This window comes from Rhipicephalus sanguineus, unplaced genomic scaffold (assembly GCF_013339695.2).
Source record: "Rhipicephalus sanguineus isolate Rsan-2018 unplaced genomic scaffold, BIME_Rsan_1.4 Seq654, whole genome shotgun sequence".
NCBI classification, from domain to species: domain Eukaryota; kingdom Metazoa; phylum Arthropoda; class Arachnida; order Ixodida; family Ixodidae; genus Rhipicephalus; species Rhipicephalus sanguineus.
Genome location: NW_023615699.1, coordinates 237488 through 260001, shown reverse-complemented (window position 1 = coordinate 260001; position 22514 = coordinate 237488). Strand labels below are relative to the sequence as shown.

The window sequence follows — 22514 nt, the reverse complement described above, 5'->3', positions numbered from 1 at the left end:
ATGACTGTAAGTGCCCTTAGTGAAAATGTTTTGGCACCGAGGAAAAAAAGCACCTTGCAAAAGCACTCGGCAGTGTCCTGGTTGCAGATCTCTTCCCCTGTTCCGCGGAGGTCACAGTTGCAGAGGCGACAGCGTGGGAAATCCCAGTAGCCATACTTGCATTCATCACATGTACGGCCCACAATGCTGTTCTTGCACCTGAACAACACAGAAATGAAGTGTCGTGTGCATAAAACCAAAAACTCTACACAATTTTAGAAATATTCTTTAACACCAACACACAAGTACTTGTGCAGTTGATCTTCTGACAATCTAGCAACAGTAGACATAGCATATTAGAACTTGCTGTTGGACTAGTTGGTAATACGTCACCTTGAAAATTAGGTGCAACTTGGCACTGTGCTGTTTTTGGGGTGTGGACGTGAGTAAGAGCTTATGCAAATGTTTGTGTGACTGACGGAGCGCCAAGTTGCACCTAACTTTCAAAAAAGTAGACATAGCAATTGTAACTCAGTGTAACAAAACTATGATGGGCGACTTCATTTATTCAGCTAAAAAATAATTACAGAGTTTCCTTACACCTAAAAACAAGTTTCCATTTCCCAAACAAGATGCACTGTGCTTCTTTTGAACTTCAGTAGGTCCAAGTTATGCTGTGCCCTTAAGCCCAACATGTATCATTATGAAGAAAAATACATGTTTTGTTACAGCAAGCAAGCTCACCTCAACAAAAGTGCAGTGATCTATAATTTCTACACTTCAAGTGTATTTCTGCAAACTTGCAAAAACAGAAATGTGTGGACTACTGGCAGTGGGATGTGGCCCTTATTTATACAGGATTCTGATATGGTGGGGGTGTGTACAAATCCCAGTCCTCAACGTGCACACTAACCTGCACTGTCCGGTCTGCAGGTCACACTGAAGGTTGCCTCCTTGGACGCCGTGTGGATGGCAGTTACATTCCTGTATAATGGCAAGGTACAACTCATTTCACAATTGCACATGGAAAGGAAGGTTTAGTGCTAAAGTATAGTGATCGATTCTTCACCTGAATAAATCACCACAAAGTCTTACAAATTGCATAACAGTATTTGTGGGCACCACGACACACTATGCCTTGCCATATCTTGAAGCTAATTTTTGTTGTGTCAGATAGCCAGCAATCATAACACAACTGAACATTGTGACATGTCACACACAATGGCAGCTTGTGCTCATCTGCCCTTGAATTGCTCCCTGGATATACACGGTCACTGAATCAAATAGCTTCCCACATGTACAGGGCCACTGAATCATAAAGGAGATACCTCATTAAGGGCTCAAGCAATCACAGGAGCTTCATCATGAAAAGCAACACAATGCTTTACACGTACCTTTGTAAAGCACTTTGTTGGCCATATTTTGTCTACAAAGCAGAAGAAAAGCGAGGCAGGCAAACAATGACAGTCAGAAGTCGCACCTCACATCCCACGATGCGAGTGTAGCCGAAGGTGAGTGGCACACAGGTGTCACACTTTTCACCGGTGACACGCGGAGGGCAGATGCACTGGCCAGTGACTGGGTGGCACACAGCAGTGTTGGGACAGTCACATGGCTGGCATGCAGGGAAGCCATAGTAGCCCGTGCGGCACTGGGAGCAGGTGCGGCCAATCACATTCTCCTTGCACTGGCACTGGCCTCCAAAACGCTCACACTCAAAAGACAACGAGCCATCAATGTTGCACTGGCAGGGAAGTGCCCCATTGTTGTATTCAGCAGTAATGGAAAACACTGCCTCCTTGCAAAAGTCTGTGAAGAGAAAGAAAGGATGCATTTGAGCTTAGACAACAGCTCCTGTGTCTTCCTTAATTGCAATGCTTGAGAATTACATGACAAGGAAGTTTAGGAACTTAAATGAAAGTGGACACTGGTCACACAGAATGAAAACTGTAGTAAAAAACCAACGAAACATTTTTCGATGTTGTAAACAGCATGTAAAGATGAAAAGCTGAAAGAAATATGTACACACGGGATCAGTGCTGGTGTTTTTTGTAGTACTGGTCCAGTGTGCAAGTGTAGCTTTCAGTTTTTAGTCCTTTTGTGCTGGTTAACCTTGCAATATGTCACATCAATTTTCCCAAACCAAACTACTTCCCACATGTTTGAGCTCATTGGAGCAGAGCAGTTACGAGTAAAGTTTGTATGCCATGTGGCCCTAAAAATAGAAACACAGCGTGGAGATGCTCATGTCCCTCTATATATTGTTTTCACCACATGGCGCTCATGTCTACTAAAATTCGACTTCTCTTGATGGCACTTTGCCGAGATCGGTGTAGATGGTGCCAGTGATCTCGCACTAGTGCTACCTGATGGCAAGGTTATGCCAGTGCCATGGGAAACTCTTTCTCTTTGAGTTTCGCACGATTGACTTTCACGCATTCAGTGGGGAGCTGTGCTGGGACACTCGCACAGATGCCTTCCCATTCTTTTGGATACACCTCCATTTATGAGACGTGGCCCTCCAACGACACAGGCTTGGTTTTCTGGCATGGGCAAACATTACTCGCTCGTTACCTTGACATTCAGATAGCAGGCTTCACTGTGCAAATTCTCTTTCTCTTTGAGTTTCGCACGATTGACTTTCACGCATTCAGTGGGGAGCTGTGCTGGGACACTCGCACAGATGCCTTCCCATTCTTTTGGATACACCTCCATTTATGAGACGTGGCCCTCCAACGACACAGGCTTGGTTTTCTGGCATGGGCAAACATTACTCGCTCGTTACCTTGACATTCAGATAGCAGGCTTCACTGTGCAAATTTACAAAGGTGCAAATAAATGCCCTTTTGTATGTCTGTACTGCTGTGTATCACTTGTTCCTCAAGAACAAGAGGCTCAACATTTGCAAGTGAAAAGCACACAATTTTCCACTACTTACACATGACTGTGCTGCGTATATAGCCATTGACACTTCAATTTTCTCAATGAAATAGTTGGTTCCTGTTCTTGAATGCAATGCCCTCTTTCAAGCAATGAAGCTTACACTGTGTCAAGTCAACTTACGCCCATTAGAGCTTCCCAGACATATTGCCAGGCCCCTGTTACACTGTAAATTAAACCTAGCTTTCGATGAGGTGGAAGTATTTCAACCCTTCATCTGCCTCCAAGGTGCATGAATGCTTTCTGAGACAGTAGTGTTTTTTCCATCATCTTGTTTTTTCTCTGCATTGTGAGCAAATTAAAAGATGATGAGTCACTACACTTCCACGTAGAAAACAACAGACAACTCCTACAGCACAAAACTACATGCTTTCTACATTTTCTGCCTGCAATTGCAAAATAAGAATAAAAATAAAGGACTTGAAGGAACTCATACCACTGGTCTCGGTGCTAATGTGGAGGCTGTTCTGGCCACACTGCTTGATGAATTCCACAGCCTTGTCCAGGGGAAGAGGCTGCAGCATTGACTTGTCAAACTGGTCTTCACGAATGAGCATTAAATGGTCCTGCGTGCCAGATGAAGAATAATTGGATTACACTACAGATGCTGGCTTACAGAGAATTCACATTTATTCCCTAGACATCAGCTCTCATGCTGATACGTGGCATTTATTGGAATAGTGACTAGCTCTCCCAGTTAAATGTCATTAAGAAAAGTAATTAGAGGCTTTATAATGACTGAAATCAACTGAATGTCGCTTCCAGTTGTCTTTTCTAGTCTTGAGCAATTCTTAACGGCACTTAAAGTAAAATTATTCTCTGATAATCTTATTTTAAATTTCTGATAAGGTAACCTTTGTGTAGTACTTGCTTAAGGCCAGAAAGTTCGATTGAAATGAATTTGCTGAATTAGTGTCAGATGTCATTTTCGTGACTCCAGGAGCTCACTCTTGGGGCTCAAATGAACGGGAAGAACCGGGAAATGTTCGCCCACCCAAAGCCCTAAAAATAGGGGTTTTCAATCAGGACCTACAACCTTTTCATGGTGACATCAGTCATTAAATGTTGAAGTAAACCTTCTTTTCAGATTTATTTTCATGATTATTTTGGTACAAATGAAAAAAATTCTCAGCGCAAGCTAATATGACATTTGGACACATAGAGGTGCTTCTACCTATGTGGATCCTTACATAATTTTATTTGCTGCCCACTTACACCAAGAAGAAAAATGGTTTCTCTCATTACCCTTTCACAATAACGAGAGCACCACTCTTGCTGCGAGAGAATGCTGGATTAGCCAGAAAATGTACAACAGCTGGCACAACTGCCTCAAAGTTCCTGAGTTATACATTTTGATGCAGTCTACTAGGGTCTACATAATTCTTTATTAATAAAAAATATATTAAATCACATTTTAAGGCAGCCAGGGACTCTACATGACAAGTTTCCGAAAATTATATGAAATTTGGCCTAAGTGCAAAGAGAGACCTCCATATCTGTGACATCACATGGCAATTCAGGTCCTGAGGTTTCAGTGTGAAATTTAGGAATGGAACTTTGACCTTCGTTTTCTCTTCCAATAATGAACATCAACGATGATAAAGTTCTGAAATAATAATTTATCAGTCTAAACTGATTTATGGTTTCACTTCAGTGATGTGCACCCACCAGCCAGACCGACTTCTGGTCAGGCACTTCGAAGTTGAGTGTGAAGTTGTCCACAAGGGGGAAGGCAGTGGTGCCTGTCTGAGGGTTGAGAAGCACTGCCCGACAGCCTGAAGTCCAGGGGCAGTGCTCAAGGGGCAGCCTGGTGTCACGCTGGTGACCCCCGCTCTCCAGGACGGTCGTCAACTCAAAGGCAGGGTGGTCAGGCTGCACAGGGCACGTTTGATGTCAATGCAGCCACATGCACAATGGCAACACTTAAAAAGAAAAATCGCACCAGTCCTGCACAATTCAAAGTTTGTGGAGCCCTGCACAACACACACAAACCCATGCAAGGTTAACTGATCATGAGCCCATTACAAGCCGCTTTTATGCACACATTTAGCTGCCACTGCTTCGTGCTGCATGTCCTCAGCCAGCATGGTTGACCACTCTATAACACAGCAACAATAAAAATTCTGTGTTCTCAAAGAGATGCGAGAATCTGCAGCAAGTTCACAGTACGAAGTAAGTTGCATTTGTGACCATTGGAAAGCCAACGATTATACCTGTGCCACACGGGCACAGCAAATTGCACTTCCCAAATGCAGTTCCCGAATGCAGTTGCAGTTCCCAAATGACATTTTTTTCCGTGGAGCTGTCACACGTCTAAACTTAATGAAATTTGGCCTTATGATGTCGATAACAATGACTTCTGAAGTCAGCATTTTTATGGTAATAATAAAACATAGACACACATCCTAACAAGTCTAATCTGCATTCAAGGCCGGTGAAATGTAGAAATAAGCACAGTATGGTGTCATTAGCTTGATTTTGTTGCTGTATTTTACAGCACTGCTACCAACCATAGCAACTTCGGCCATTGCATGTTGAATCTGAAGCCTACAAACAACATGGCGCCTCTTATGTCGAAGCCGTTGCAATTCTGAATTAAATTTCCCTACAGTGCAACAAGGAAATAACATGAGATTTGTTGAAAGTCGTGTATAAAATATTTTTCGCGCAACAGACACTATTTTCAAATGTTTTATGTACATTGCACTGAGCAAGCTTTGGCATAGAGAGTACGCATTTCTCTGTCGAATGAGTTCTGGCGAAAGCAACAGGTGACGAATAGCATTAACGTGAATGATATTGATTTGCCCATGTGGCTCCGTGCAAATGGCATTAAATCTTATGGCATTGGGAAGGTAATGTCATTGATTTTCGGTGCCTGCGTGGCATTGGTATTAGGTAAACACACGTGTAAGAATCAGGTGAAATACCAAATCATTTCATAAGCAGTAACACGTGGTACAGCAACGCATGCCACAGGTTGTAAAAAGCATTTTATCCATGCCAGAAGGCTCACTGTGTAAAGAAAGTGCTGCAAGTGACGAATATCATTACCACAGACCTTAGCAGATATGCAGATCTAGCTTGCAGAAAAGTCAGTTCTGAGAAACTGTACAGACTACAAACTTCATGCATCCACAACCATAAAAAGCAATGCTCTCTAATCTTTTCTCTCGCTTAGATATGTTCTCCTTGATACATACTGCGCATAATCTAAGAGAGATATTGCTGTAGAAAAAGTACACTTGCCTGGAAGTAGTGTGCAACGAGGACGTAAGGCCCCGGTTCTGGCACAGTGTCATTAAGGGTGACCATTGAATTACGGTGGTCAAGAAGAACCAGGCTAGTTCCATTGTCCTTGAGGGTGGTTGGAAGATCAGTGGCCACCATGGCATCCTCTGCACTCTCAAATTCAACCTGTATCAAGACACAAAGGGCAAGATGACCCCGTAAGAAGAACCCAAGAAATGTAGGAAAGCAGTGCGCTGGTGACACTGAGTAAAATTCACAGATTTTTCCATCTTAGAGACAACCAAAAAGTCTTTAACTGGCAAAATAGCCGAGCAATTATTTTGTATTCAGTAAGATCTGTTGCCTGCTTTGAGAGAACAACTCCCTGTGTGCTTTCTTGTTTATTCACTTTCAACAACTCTGTAGCAAGCTCAGTAGCATGACTTAACCAGATGAAAACACTGTCCATTATTGTAAAGTCATTTCCTTGTGGTGGCAGTGACACATAACATATATAATAAAAGCATAACAGACACATACGATCTCGTGAAGAAGACGACCATACTGATGACACGTGGAAAACTACCACACAACACATTTTGGTAGCATAAGATTGAATGTTGCTGTATAATGCATATCCTTTCATTTTAACTTAAACTTCACAAGATTGTACAACTGTGATGACAATAACTGCTTCTAAAATCCAGCATGTCATTGTCGTCTCGTACCACAGCCCTTGCCCCCAAACCTTTTGGGACTTTAGCAAGCACGAGCTTCTCTGATAACAGCTACGTCATGGCTGACTATATGAAGTGACAACTACGTGGAGGCCACTGACCATGTGGAGGCCATTGTAAACACATTTATCATACTGTTTGAAACAGAGTGACCATAATGCTATTAGGCTAGCTCGGCTGGCCTAGCAACTACAAGTGCTAATCTGCACTTCTTGTGACTGCCATTTAAAGTGTTAAGAAATGCACAAACCACCATTGCTTGTGGCACGAGATCACTACACTAAGACATGTGGTTAATGCAAGGGCATCTTTTGATGCATTTGAACAATGTTTGTAAGAATAACAAAAGACAGCTGCTATTAACAAACACCATTAGAGGGGAGGAATTCAGCACGTGCTCACCTTGGCAGCAGGCGAGAAGGCAGGGAAAGGCAGTCCCTGGCACTCTCCCTCACGCAAGACACACTCCCTTCCAGGAAGCAAGTAGTCCGTGTGCCACTGGAGTGCTGGCACAGCCACTATTCTTTCCACGGCCAGTTCACTGTTGGAGTCCTCACCAAGGTCGATGGTTATGCGCACTGGATCATCCTTCAGCCCAAACTCGAGCACACGATTCAGGTGATCAACAACAACCTGGATGTGAAGGTTACAACTTCAGTGTACTCTGATATGCGCTCTTATGTATACTACCTTTTTCTTTTCATGCCCAACAAATTGCAGCGATATCAAGGATAAACGTACAAGTCAGTCATTCTAGAGTCAGTAATGGTTATAAGAGTATTTTCTATTCAAGCACATGTACTATATAAAAGTTATTCTGCCATGCCAGTTCCAAGAATCTGATTTTAACATCAGGTACGAATTTAGGGAGTGAAAAGGAGGGGATATAAATTGACTTATGTGCTACCAGTTAGTGACAAAGTGAAGTTTAAGTTTGATGCATTATAGCTAAAAATAGAATGCTTGAAAAGGCATATGTGAGTTGAAAAGAAACGTGCTGACTGAAAATGATGTTAGTTCATTTTAGCGACAGTGCAATTACAACCCAGTTATATGCCTTTTTCATTGGCACTGTGCATGGGAGCGTGGCATAACATAGCAAGCTTTATCATTAGTAGGTGGTGCAACGTAACACACACTGCTTTTTTTTCTTCTACTGTTGTCTAGGCTAAAAAGAAAAATAAGTGCTATCAAGAGTTTTGCAAATGGTATGACTAGAAAGCTCTACATATGACATTGGCGGCACGTTAATGTCGGCTGCCAATAATCAATTTCTTAGTACTGCAGTAATTCAAGTGGCAGTGTATGGGCAGCATCTGACAAACAAACACTTAAAAGCTCTAAAATACACAAAAGGCATTGAGCACAAAAGAAGTTCGCTGGCTACATAACTTCAGACATCAAAACCAATACAGTATGTCATAGCAATGTGCATGCTTGGGCTAGTTGGTCCAAACGTGCACATGCAATTTGTGTCCGAACAATAAATATTCAATTGGAAGTTGGCGCTTGTGTGTGTTGCAATATTTTTGTTCCTTGTTTCAGAAAGGTTGTGCTAAAGAAGACTTAATTTTTACAGCATGTCATTCAAAACCTTCTTTGTATACCGAGTGGTCAGTGTGAAATGCAGTTAAAGTGTGAAATGGCAGCGTTGATCACTGCACTGGAAGAGAATTCATCTATTCTTTGAGACAAAAAATAAGCATACCTGTCGACAGATCATGTTGTACTTGCACCGATGCAGATTGACTTTTCCCGTAGCCAAAGCGTCAGAGGATGAGAGGCTCACGTCCGCTGGCAGGGAATCGTTACTGTCAAGCGAGTGGTAGAAGAGCAGGAACACATATCGTCCTGGCGAGGGGGCCTTCAGTTCCAAGGTCATGGCATGCTCATCTTCCGTCAAATGTGCCATTGGGCCGCTGCGAAGTTCCTGTGAGAAGTGCGCTAGCTTCACTTTCCACCGTACAAATTTCAATAACTCCTTACTCTTTGCTTCCTTACTTCAAGTCCTCAAGTTCCAAATTTTTAAATTGCAAGATTTAGTTGGTGCAACCCAACAAACTTAGTGCCAGTTCAGCTTGACTGACGTAAACCTGCAACAAGTCACCCACATATACCGTAAAATCCTGAGCAAGCGTTCCGTCCCTTTTTCTGGAGATTTGAAATATCTGCCAATGACCAAGCAAGCGCACCCCCCTGCCCTCCCGCCGTTTTCACTGCTTCATTCAGCGTTTTTATTAGCATGACGAGGGCTAATAATGACAGTGAATACATGCCTATTCAAAAACACTTTTCATCGGAAGTACACGCGGCTCTTTCGCCGCCATCTTGAATTTTGATCCATGACCGAGCAAGCGCCCCACCCCCTCCAAATCTTGTCCGATTATCTTTAACCGTAGGGAGGGGGGTGCTTGCTCAGGATTTTACGGTATATTATGAAACTGCTATTATCAGTGTCATTATACCATAAGATGTCCTCCAGAACCTGCCATGCCGTAGCAAATCACATGTTCATGTTAGATCAAATAGGGCAGACGTTGCTGCCTTCACAAAGACAAGTCTGCTTGTTAAAATGTTGGCTACAGCAACACCACCATTCAAGAATTGTTCATGCTCATGTTACAGCATTTGTGCTGCCAACCTAGCACTTTCTAATAATAAGAGCAGCAGCAGAAGTGCTCTTGCTCAGGAACTTTCTTCATTCATCTACTTCTATCAATCGAACAAAAAGGTGTCATGAGTACTCATGACAAAAGGTGTACACTGAATATGATCCCTCTACAGTGAGGGTCAGGCGGGTAGTGCACAGCCCAGTTCCTTGTGCCGAGTAGGCCGAGAGCAGTCAAAGCTGTCAGAAGGTCCAAGAACTCACATCCAAGATGTACTGATCATCCAGAAGCCTGACGGGGTTCTGCTGTCCATTGTCCTCGACATAACCAGCCTGAGCCGCTGAGACAGGCACTGCACCATCGGGCAGTGCTGGGTAGCGTAGCTGGATGCATGCCACTTCGGGTGCCTGCCCCTGGAGGCAGGGCTGCTTGACCTTCTCCTGAAGGAGGGTGGCTTCATAGAAGGCTTCCGGCAGGAGCACAATGTAGTCCTGTCAAAGACAACAGCTTCCCCATTGATTTATGCCCTGGCAACGTGAATGATATGCTGACACACCATTACGTACACCATTATTAATGAGAACTAACAGACAGTAATGCCAAGGAAAGTATAGGGGGTGTTATTTGTAGCAATTGGGATATAAATGTGAAGAAAGTAAAGGGGACGAAAAGATAACTTGCCGCCGGCAGGGACCGAACCTGCGACCTTCGAATAACGCGTTCGACGCGTTACTCGTAGGTCACAGGTTCGGCCCCTGCCGGCGGCAAGTTATCTTTTCGTCCACTTTACTTTTCACATTTATATCCCAATTATTACAAATAACCTCCCCTATACTTTCCTTGGCATTACTGTCTGTTAGTTCTCATTAATATTGTGTCTAACAAAGAAAAACGAGCCCTTAAAAGTAATCTTCTTTCCTTCATTACATACACCCTATCACAAGAACCACCTAGAGAGTCATTGTTGGCTACAAACAGTTCACCCGTACTTTTCTTTCTTTTTTGTGATATGGCTTACGTGTGTTATCCTGCTTTTCCTGACTTCCCCACCCACTGCAGTTTCATCAAAATTGTACCACAATGTAGAGTGAAACACATAGTGGGAAAAACAAAGTGGGAGGCCCATTTCTGTGTCCACATTTTATGTGCATAATGCTGGCATTGTTCATAGGAAGTAGGGGTGTGCAAATATTCGAAATTTCGAATATTTTTCGAATAGTGTTTTCTATTCGATTCGATTCGCACTGGAATTTTACTATTCGAACTATTCGAACTTCTCAAAAACAAATACAGTCAACGTCAAATTGAAAGTGACCCCTTCAGATTTTTAATATGCTTCACCTCATTACACTCTCGTATTGCAGCAAAAGCTGCCTTTCAAGCTCCGTTACGGTCGATTTTTGCCAAGGCACAGTCAACGTCATATTAGAAGTGGTCCCTAGATTTTCAATATGCTTCACCTCATGACACCCCGGTGTTGCGGCAAAGCTGCCTTTCAAGCTCCGTTACGGTCGAACTTTGCCAAGAGTCAACGTCCGATTGAAAGTGGTCACTAGATATTCAATATGCTTCACCTCATCACACCCACGTATTGCGGCAAAGCTGCTTTTCAAGCTCCGTTATAGTCGAACTTTGCCAAGACAAGTCAACGTCCGATTGAAAGTGGTCCCTAAATTTTCAATATGCTTCACCTCATCACACCCAGGTATTGCGGCAAAGCTGCCTTTCAAGCTCTGTTATGGTCGAATTTTGCAGAGACAGTCAACGTCCGATTGAAAGTGGCCCCCTAGATTTTCAATATGCTTCGCCTCATCACACCCCGGTATTGCGGCAAAGCTACCTTTCAAGCTCTGCTACGGTCGCAAGTGTATTAACTCAAGAAAACGCTGGTTACAACATGGAGATGAAAGATGTGGCAGAGGTGGGGGCTCAACTGATGCTGTTTTGGACCTGAAATTTGGGCAGGAAGTCCGAAAAATCGGAAGCCGAAGCATTTTAGAATCCGAAATTTCAGATGTTCTTTTATATCGACGTCTATGAGGCGGATTTGTAACTCCGGACTTGAAGGGAGCACACCCTTGTCCGCCACATCAGTTGGGCTTCCACAGAAGTTGAAAGAGGAGGAGAGGCTGAGGAAATGGCATCTTTGCCTATCACGTATAAAGTGTTGTCGGCAACACTTTGGTTGTACCAAATCATGACATAAATAGATTTCGGCCTCTACATTGCCTCATTATTGATAAGACAACTATGAAACACCACCCCGCCAGTGCTTCATCAACCTAGCGAAAAGAAACACTTTCATGTTGCTGTCCCTGAAGAATATGCTTAGGAATCCTCTCTAACTTTTTTTTCTGCAATTTCGCTTCAAAGTATTAGAAAAATATTCGAGAAATATTAGAAAAATATTCAATTCGATTTGCACTCACATTTCAATATTCGAATTCGCTTCGCACCCAAAATTTTGCTATTTGCACAGCTCTAATAGGAAGACAATAAAACATGTGCCACAGTGCACTTAGTACCCCGTGATGTCTCAGTGACAAACCATATATTTGGCAACAAGAGCGAGACATATTTTGCATTTTTCTTCTCGTTCACACTTACTTCTAGCATTTAGCACAGCACTGTGTTTTTGTGCTGTTGGTATTGGGACTCAACGTAGCCCATCACTGCATCATGTCACTAAACCTAACAAAACTAAGGCAATGTGCGCCACTTAAAAACACAAGAATAGGTTTAAAGATACACAATAAATGATGGTGAGAAGTTCAGGTGCTTTGTCTTAACATACAGAGAGGCATTTGGAGCCAAAAGTTCTGCTGTATGAAACAAAAATAAACACCTCACATGGAGAATCATCCTTCCATTTCCACCCCTCTTATGAACAGTACAGCCTAAATTAAAGACTTGCTAACACTTGAGGGACAGTTAAAAAGCAGGTCGACAGTAAGCACCGAATGGTGGAAAGGCAAGTGATAGATACGGGCAACACACCGAGGTGTCCGAGTACACGAGCACAGCACTACAGCAGAACCATTCTTATGTTTATATAAGATTTTCAGTCAAGTTCAATTCAGTTAAACTGAACTGATTTTTCATGACAGTTTAAGAAGTGACATAAACAAAAAGCAATAGTGCCTGACAGACATCTCTGGAACTGCATATGACAATTAAGCATAGAATAACAGAGAGCTGAGCTAGTTGATAAGTATTCATTCTAAAAAGACAGGGCGTGCAGGGTGTCCTGACTTCTTTCTTGTGTTCGTGTTTGCACGCCCTGTCTTTTTAGAAATAATTAAGCATGTTCAACCTTCATACTTTGAAAGCTTTTCCTGGTACACATTGCTTTTATCAAGACTAAATAAAGAGCAGAAAACATAAAGAGCTACATAACTACACCAAAATGGCCCTTGATAAATATCTGGAAATGTTGTGATTACTGCTCTAAAGCCCTATAAGTGCCTAAGAGCTTCAAAACAACGGCTATTTCATACAAGTACAGCAATGCAGCCACTAAACAAGATCATGTAGTGTAAGCTGTAAGCTCCCAATTATGAGCATGTCGACAAGAGAGTGGTGAACAATGGAAAACGAGGAAAGCCAGGGGAACCACTGTTCCGACAAGGGGACAAAGGCAAGTACCCTTGTCAAATTGTTGGCTCTGGCAACATTGCTTGTTCCACCACTGTTCATCACCTCAAGCCTCCATCTTCCCATAACCATGCAACACCAACTAGCCCAATGTTGCTCCCTTTTGCAGTTCATTTCTTTTACATCGAACTCTTGTGGCATCGTTCTCACATTGTGCATGTCGTACACGATGTCATTCAGTTCAGACCACGCAACACCAACTAGCCCAGCATCGCTACCTTTTGCCTTTCCCATAAACTTCCTTGAACAAGAAAGTGAGGAGAAAGCTTGAAGCATAAAAGCCCGAGGCTTATCCAGCTTGCTTGTAACAAGTACTCGGGCACTTCACTGTGGCTCAAGCTTAGAGGACGCGAAAGAAATGAGGCAATAATTTGGTAACAAAGACTCTTGACAATGAACACGTGCAGCACAAAAACAATCTACAAATGTGTGGACATACCATAAACACTGGCCTCTGTGCCTTGATGGACAGGGTCCAGCGGCCAGGGTTGAGCACGAACGGTAGCGCAGTTACACCGTCAGGACCAACAACAGCCTGGAAGCGTGGCTCACTGCTGGGTGGCAGAATCAGAATCTCGCTCTGCTTGGTCTCTGCACATGCCACATAGGTTAGAGAGGACAGACAAGTTTGTGCAGAAACCACCAACAATTCATAGCATGCTGAATGACAATGAGCAGTGAAATGCCTTAAATAATATTCAACAACCACTCCTATTATAGCCATACCCCCTCTGGCGTTCATCTGTCTCGACTGCTTTACTACATTGCCCAGAATTTCTTTCATCTTTGTGTACTGAGCTGTTTCCATGTAAGTGGGTGTGCATAGTCTGCATACTTAATAGGGGTTTCTCACTGATGTCCGCAGCAAAATAATTAAGCTAATCGAAGGTTCACTGCAACAAAATGTAATTTCTTTTATCCTGCAAGGAAAGTACCCCAGAAACTGTACACTAAAAGAGTCATTGATAATTTACACACGTCTTACCTCCGTAAAAGTCGGGAGTGAAGGTGATGTTGGAGTACATATTGTCACCATTGAGGCTGACATAGCGTGCAATGACCTGGTATAGCCCTGGCTTCTGGATGCGCAGATCAAGCAGGATCTCTTTCTGAAAAGGGAAACAATACAAGTGAAAACAAGCTCCTGGTGATAAGATAAGCAAGCACTGTGCTGTAACACTGTTTAGCTCCGCACAAGGAATGTGTTGTGTTAAGCCCAGCTGTGCATTCCGTTGCTACTTTGGGGAAGTTTTTCCTTTCTCTACTGTTAGGAAGGCAAGTTAGTTTGTTTAACTAGATAAGAAATAATACATTTTACTTGCAGATCTAAATGGAGTTTTGCACAATCAAGCAACACACCATATGTACTACTGTGTTCAACTAAAACAGATCTACATTTTCATTCATCTGACACACAGGCCTTCGTTCCCCAATCATTTTCATTCATGAAGCAGAAGTTGCTCCTAATAAGCTATGGTGATATTCTCCGCAGGACAACATGTTCTGTTATCCTGCTAAAGAGAAAAGCAGGGCTTCTTTCATGTTGTTCAGCTGCCTTGTTAAACCTATGTACCCTAATTTTTAAAATGTTATTCTCAATACCTCAGCAAGATGCTTCCAAAAATAAAGACAGATTTGGCGTGCTAAGCAACAGGTAACGCTTGTGAAAAACAATCTTTAGATGCATTTCTAAGATATACAACGTTAGAAGATACACTCCTTTATCATGAACATGGCAAAGAATGGAAGTGGTAGACACAATGTATGCCCTATGATCCCCGTGTCACAACATAGGCAGTGTTGATTCCTCATTCTCACGCCTGCAAACTCTCCTGACGTACTGCAAGTCAGTCAGTCACCTGGATGTTGGAGAAGATGGCATAGCCTCGCCATGAAAATCCTGGGAACAGGGCCTCGTCGAAATCAAAGCGGGCATTGACCCCACTTGGTGTATGGCCGTCTTCCACCTCGTACTTGTGCTGGTGCAATGTGGGAAAGTAGTGTGCCTGCAAAGGCTCTGAGCAACGGCGGCCGGTGATTCGTGGACGGCAAGGGCATTGTCCGTTCCGCTGATCACATGTGCTGCCCACCGATCCGCCCACGTCACAGCCACAGTCTGCAAAGCAGACACACCATCACTGAGGCCATTGTGCAGCTAATTGCCAGTGCTGGCTTCCTGATCGAAGCATATTAAAGGGACACACAGACGCTCAGAACACGAATTGAGATAACCCCACTAGTGGAAAGATTGTCTGTTGTATTGTCTAAAATGAACCCTGTTTTTCTCGTTAAACGTGAATTTATATTTTTATTTCTTCACTCAAACTTACTTTTTGCACCTCATGCAGCAAAAAAGTGAAGATGCACTTGATGGCAATTCTTGTGACCTTCTACTGGTGTACGCTATTAATTGTCTCTATTTTAGCATTGAAATGCAGTACACTTTTTTATTATAATCTTTTCAAACTTAAGACGTGCAGATATGCCTTTGTTTGTACTGAGCAGAACAGTGGTGCCGCCTTAGCTTGATGTATGATCCGATGCTCATGAGTGGCAGCACAAACGTTGTGAGCTGAGGGCCTAGTGGCACCTGACGACGAGTTGGAGAAGTACAAAGAGCGCCTAGTGTTCTCCATGATTAGCTTCCGTGACGCATTGCCGGAGCTAATCGCGGAGCTAAGTGCCCTTCATTTACAGATGAGTGCCCTTCAACCGTCATTTATGGAGCCGATGTAGTTCCTCCACCTACTACTTAGTGCATAGTGATGACTGAGTTTTCTCCATTTTTCTGCCTCATTCGCCTGAACCATTTGTAGTTGCAGTTTAGGATGTGCTGTATGCTAACCTACCTTGGCATCCAAGCAAGTTGTCCTCCCTCAGCGTGAAAGTGCCATCAATGCAAGTTGTGCACTGTCGCTGACCCACATTGGGCTTGCACAGGCATTGACCGCTCTGTCCGTCACCTACTCCGAGGCCGCCCACAGTGCCAGGAATGTGACACTCACACTCTGCAAAAAAACACTGGTGTTCTCAACAGACTTCTTGTCTCCACTCTTTAGAAACTACAGCACTTGATTATCACAGGAAACCTCCAAGGTGGAAATAAGTCTTGGAAATACCTATTTTCTTACAGCTGTACCATGTCATACCTCCACAGGCATGACTAAACGCAGTGTCAAGAAATTTTCCCACTCAAGCTTTTCTGTTCAAGATCTGCCCCATTCAATTTTCCTCTGCAACCTTTTTAAAGAAGCAGCTGTACATTGTTACTTGCCACGGTAATTTCTCTTGATTAACACTAGACTGTCATTAAAGGTAAACATCAGAGTATCGCATTGACTTGTTATTTTAAGGCAGCATTAACATGCGCCAGTTACCTCAATTCATAGAACTCACAGGCACCATAATCTTCATTGAAATATAGCACCACAACTTATTGTGCACTTGTTCCATTTCTATTTTAGCCACCTCATGTGGTGTCATTGTGATTTTGACTTGTATGCCTAAACCATCTTTGGCAGCCAAATGCACAGCAGTGCAAGTTTACTCTTATTTGAAGCGTGAGCTTATAGAGGAAATCCATTTCACAGAAGAAAAGAATATTGCTGTTGGGCCCATATGATGTGTTTAACTAGCTTGGTTCTGTATATTGAATACTTATATCTACAATTCATTTGTCCACAGTAAAATGCAAGCCACAGCGCTATGCTGTAGGCACTCGTATCACTGATAAACAAAGTAGGTGTCCCAACCTTCACAGCCTTGAGGATTAGCTGGCTTGAGGCTCCAATAGAGTGGGCGGCACTGGTCGCAGATTCGGCCCGTGACGCGTTCCTTGCATTCGCACAGCTCTCCACTGGTCAGGCTGCCACACCCACCAAATGTAGGCAGAATACCAGCAGGGTTGCAGTTGCAGCCTGTATATATAAAGAAAAACATGCAAGTAGGCAATGAGTAAAATGAATTCAGCTGAGCAACACAACATCAGCAAACTAAACCTCAATGATTAACAAGTCGATGATACAACTAACTTCCTACAACCCAAGTAACCACGGATACCCGCTCGGTGTCCGAAGGGTTGTCTATTTTGGATATTATGGACAACCATCGAATGTCCGCAAATGTAAAATGTAAGTCGACCTTCAGCGGGTGTGTGTGTGTGTGTTTAAAGCTAGTGCATATTCAAGAAACCTTGCACACAATGCGTCCACACAGCCTACTCGGAGGCCTGTCTCTTTTCCGTGGGAGCTGTTCTGCTGTTAATGAATGATAAAAATTGGGGTCCAAGCGGGCTTTCCACTACAAGTAAACCTTTATTATCAACTTATATATCAACGCACATAACTTAAGCATGTACTTAAGCAATTGTCATAAATTCCAACAGATTAAGTACATGTCGCAATGAATGTCGATGTTAATGTGATTAGCATTGAAGCAATTTAGTGGCACACTGTATTGCCAAATTCTTCACTTCTACACAACCAACCTTAATTTTCTGTTATCAACATCCTCACTTCTTTGTAGCTCAACGCTCGTTGCTTGACGCTGCTGATGATGACGACCTTAAATGACACCTACCCACACAGGAAGGTGAGCCAAGAAGTGGGTGAATATAGGTATTAATTTTAGAAATTTCTGTTTATGATAAATAGTTTAAATGAATTACCATGAACAGCTTAATTGTGCTATTTTTAATAAACCCTCACTTTGATAAGAAATTGCGCATGACGATGAGCAAACAAGCACATGATGGATGAACTTTAAATAAATGAAATCCATTTGATTTGCAAGTGAATTTCTACACAGTGATGCATCCATTATATCCCTGTATCAGCACAGAAACCCTGAAAAGCATTATGCAATGGTCCCATTCTGTTCACTTTACTTCTTTTTCCAGAATGACTTTTTCACTTCTCTACCACTGACCTCTTAAGTTTTCTGTTACTGACTTCTGCTGCTCATTGTGCTCATCTATCCTCTGGGCAACTACACAGTGGCACATACCCACTGTCATAAATTGTACAAGAATGCTCACATATCTAGCATTACATGACCAGTTTCACATATCCTGCGACTCAAATTGTTTGTTCTTTGCACGTGCCCAGTCGCACATATCCAATGGTTTCTGTTATCAATTTGGTCACGAACCCAGTGACACATGCCAAGTGGGCCAAATTGGCATGAAAGAGGTGACACAAAAACATCCCAAGAAATGGATGAAATTCCCAAATGATGCTAGTCACATTAAATGTGCAGGAGAGTTTGTGTATTTTTAATGAACAAAATACTGTCAAGGATCTGTACCTTCACAGAGTGGGTAGTTGTAGAAACCCTTCTTGCAGCTGTTGCATTTGTCTCCATCAAAATTCGACTTGCAGAAGCATATGCCGTCATTGCCACAGGAGACACCGACAGCACCATAGGTGTCACACTCGCACGCTGTAAGAAAGGAAAGTACACGTGGTGGTTACTTGAACCTGTGGCAGTGACATGTGGTAGATACCACTTCAAAACTTCTGAATCAAAAGAATTGCTTCTGTGCCAGTGAGAGCCGAGTAAGTTGTGCGAAGCTCCAACAAGCCCACAACATACCAGCAGGCATTCCCATGAATGCACGTCCCTAGATGTAATCATAAGTGAAGCTGCACAATTGTGTCTATGCCAGTAATCCTTTCATGCCTTTGCCTTTTATTTTGAGCGCTTTGTGTATGTTGGTTCAGTAGCTAGCGTTACTGTAAAACATGGCACGGAGAGCCCAAATGTCCCAGTGCATTCTCCAGCAGAGTGTGTGGACATGGCCACACATGCACACTGCTACATGCAGGCCCCAACACAAAGGTTGTAGCTTGCAACTTCCACACCACAGGCTCCACCCGTTCAAGTTAATTGTCCTCTCATTCATGTGCAGGAACTAGCGCACAGTAAAGACCACATTTAAGCACACTGTTAGAGGTTATTGGCACATAGCCAAGATGCCTTTTTTGCCATATGCGTAAGATGGTATCCTATGCAAACAGTGCCATCAACTTAACATATTAAACTAAAAGGACAGAAAAGTGGCAGAAAACTGGAAATGCATGTTATCTCCCAAATTAAGATTGTGATCATCTCAGCCACATGTAACATCATAAGAATATCAAACACTTTTGTCTAAAATCACAAAAAAAAAAGATACTGCGCTGTGATTCACATAAAATTAATGTAATCACCACACTGGCTGCGTGCACCAGTCAACAAATTTTCAGGGGACAAGCTGGTCAAACCACAAATGTCTAGCAACAGTTCCGAAAAGATGCCCCTCTACACTCAAACCTCATAAAAACGAAGTTGCACCTGACACGAAAGTGGCTTCTTTATATGCGAAAATTTGTTATAAACGTATATTCGTAGCACTGTATCTATGGCAAGACTATTCTTCAATTGCTTTGTAATAACCGGTAATTTGTTATATCAGTGTTCGTTACGTCGAGGCTTGACTTATAGGTAGCTGAGTTGAACACACTCATTAAATGCAGACTTACGGTGGCATTCGGGATAAGAAAAATATCCAGGTGCGCATTGGTCACACTGAAGTCCAGTGAAACTAGCCAGGCAGGGGCATTTTCCAGAGGCATCACAGACTTCACTAAGGGAGCCCTTAGGGTCACATTCACAAGCTGCACAAAAACACAGAGAGATTATATGCAGGAAAGAGCGCTATAAGACGAGACGAAACGAGAAATGCTTGGGTTTTGCAAAGAACACCGAGTGATATGCCCGAAGCACATTCATTACATGCATCACCAGACCTGACTACAAGTTCGTTATTTCATGGTCAGTACTTACTACAGGTCAAAATTAATGTTTTTTCAGATTCAAGTATACTGTGGGTGAAAAAACAAAATGAACTTCAAGACCCCCAATTTCCAAGAAGTCACTTTTGTGGTTAACACCTCATATTTTTGTAATGATTTGTTTCATTTTATCTGTCACATAAGTTCACATCTGTGCAATTGTAAATGGTGCCAACTACCACACAGCTGTCTTCAAAGCTATAGCTATAAGATAATGATTTGACAGAAAATCTGCAAGCTTACTGCCACTAAGATGCTTTGTGCCAGCTACTCGACCTATGTTCAATCTGCGATCATTCAGATTCAAGTGAATTTGGGTCAGGAAAGAAAAAAAATGTTGATACCGTTTTTTTTGATGAGGTCAATTATAAGGATATTAGTATCCTCAAAAACCATTTTGCAAAACTTATCGCTGACACAACTGGATGGCTGCACGATAACGGTCCATGGCACTCCCCGCTGCTCAAAGGCCACTCACGAATGCAGTTGGGGAAGCCATAGTATCCTGGTGCACACTGGTCGCAACGTGCGCCTCCGTATTCCGGCTTGCACAGGCACTGGCCAGTCTGGTTGTTGCAAACATCATCCAAAGTGCCCGTCGTGTCACAGGCACACACTGCATCAGCAGTCACCAACATGGCATTAGTAACAATGACACAGTGGTTATCAGTATTGTGTAAAATGTCAAGAAAATGCAATTTTCTTTATTTAGATGCCTTAATAAATATAGTGCTATAGGAAATTAGTTCACAACTCATGTGGGAAAAAACATGAAAGGAACCACGTGGGGGTTACCATTTATAGTTAATTTACACAATATTTAGATGTAATTCTTTTCGCATTGTTTATTAAAAATTATGCCATGCAGATCCTGTATGATTCCAGACAATGAAAGCATGGACAATCAAAAGAAAGAATAAAAATCAGCAAATTATTTCATCAAAGTAACATAACAAAACTTTTGGGACATTTTACAACAAATTCCAGTCTGTAATATTCTGAAAATAAAAAAAAGCAAGAAATGTGGCTTAGCTGCATATTTGTGTTGTTGGAAGCAACTTATATTTTGTAGAGCTGATAATATTCTTTACAGTAGAACCAAACTATAACAAACGCTGAAATTAATTGCTTATACAGTCTAACCAAAATAACTATAACATGTTTTTAAGCTTTTTACTTTTTTTATCAGCATGCATGATTATAATGAATTAAAAAAAGGAAGTTATTTTTGTGTCTGATGCAATATTATTGTAACAAGGTTCAGTGTATCATAGGCACAAAAAATTATGTGCAGAAAAAACACATTATCACACAATCTTGCTTTCGATGCCTGTAAAAGTGTGGTGTGCCTTAGTGACAATGAGCAACATATTGTGATGCAGTCAAGGGCTTCACAGACAATCAATAAACTTTATGATTGGTGAGCAAGGTAATAACATAGAGCTACATCTTTGGCTCCTCTGTCGTCGTACCTGATCTGCTTGTGCAATTCCGTGCACACAAAGACGCAGTGCCACAAGGCAAGATACACAACACACTACACCCTGGGTGACATGCGAATTTCAGCACAAGCTCAATGTAAACTGACAATACAATAGTGTCACATCCAGTACTGTGTGCAAGTGTCTCACATTTGCAAGATGGGTAGTCGTAAAAGCCCACTTGGCACTCCAAGCATTGACGACCTCCATAGCTGTTGCGGCACTGGCACTGCCCTGTGCTGTCGTTACAGGTTCTGCCCAAGGCAGCCGTCGGGTCACAGTCGCAGGCTGCGTGTTGATGGGTAAGGACATCAGTGTACCAGTATGAATGTGCAAAGACAATTTACACATGGCAAATCAATGAAAAATAGTTTAGACACAGCTGAGACACAGCTTAAAAAATATACATGCAAAATGAGTGTAAAATAAGAATAAATGCTACAGAATAACACATACTAAAAAATATGTACATCACTGATGACGGTGGTTTGCTTTGAGCATGCCTCCTTGCAGTTATCTCTTTCACATGAAATTATGTCACAAAGTTTCCCTTAATCTAAGTGGTTTTAAAGAAGCAGCTCACACTAATGTCTCATCTAAGTTGTCTTTTCGGTAGGGGTGTGTGAATATTCGAAATTTCGAATATTTTTCGAATAGTGTTTGCTATTCAATTCGACTCGCACTGGAATTTTACTATCCGAACTTCCCAAAGACAAATACAGTCAACGTCCAATTAAAAGTGATCCCTTCAAATTTTTAATACGCTTCACCTGATTACACTCTCGTATTGCGGCAAAGCTGCCTTTCAAGCTCCGTTACGGTCGAACTTAGTCAAGAGACAGCCAAAGTCCGATTGAAAGTGGTCCCTAGATTTTCAATATGCTTCACCTCATCACAGCCCCGTATTGCGGCGAAGCTGCCTTTCAAGCTCTGCTACGGTCGCAAATGTAAGAACTCAAGAAAACGCTGGTTCCAACATGGAGATGAAAGATGTGGCAGAGTTGGGGGCTCAATTAATGCTGTTTTGGACCTGAAATTTGGGCAGGAAGT

At 42.4% G+C, this 22514-nt stretch overlaps 1 protein-coding gene across 1 annotated transcript in view; it reads right to left on the bottom strand.

The window, feature by feature from the left end:
* Positions 1–53: 53 nt before the first annotated feature.
* The window catches only part of LOC119378005 (laminin subunit alpha), a gene marked incomplete at its 3' end in the record, with an annotated part of 46768 nt that continues 24307 nt past the window's right edge, over positions 54–22514 (bottom strand). The window contains exons 10-27 of the mRNA XM_049411691.1: positions 21615–21752; positions 20462–20599; positions 19672–19806; positions 18455–18589; positions 16903–17067; positions 16000–16158; positions 15010–15266; positions 14136–14259; positions 13590–13741; positions 9760–9987; positions 8596–8817; positions 7290–7520; positions 6169–6336; positions 4588–4791; positions 3356–3485; positions 1460–1788; positions 893–963; positions 54–198 (exon numbers count right to left, since the gene is read on the bottom strand). Coding sequence (XP_049267648.1) covers positions 54–198; positions 893–963; positions 1460–1788; positions 3356–3485; positions 4588–4791; positions 6169–6336; positions 7290–7520; positions 8596–8817; positions 9760–9987; positions 13590–13741; positions 14136–14259; positions 15010–15266; positions 16000–16158; positions 16903–17067; positions 18455–18589; positions 19672–19806; positions 20462–20599; positions 21615–21752 — 3131 coding nt within the window. The remainder of the gene's footprint in view (positions 199–892; positions 964–1459; positions 1789–3355; positions 3486–4587; positions 4792–6168; positions 6337–7289; positions 7521–8595; positions 8818–9759; positions 9988–13589; positions 13742–14135; positions 14260–15009; positions 15267–15999; positions 16159–16902; positions 17068–18454; positions 18590–19671; positions 19807–20461; positions 20600–21614; positions 21753–22514) is intronic.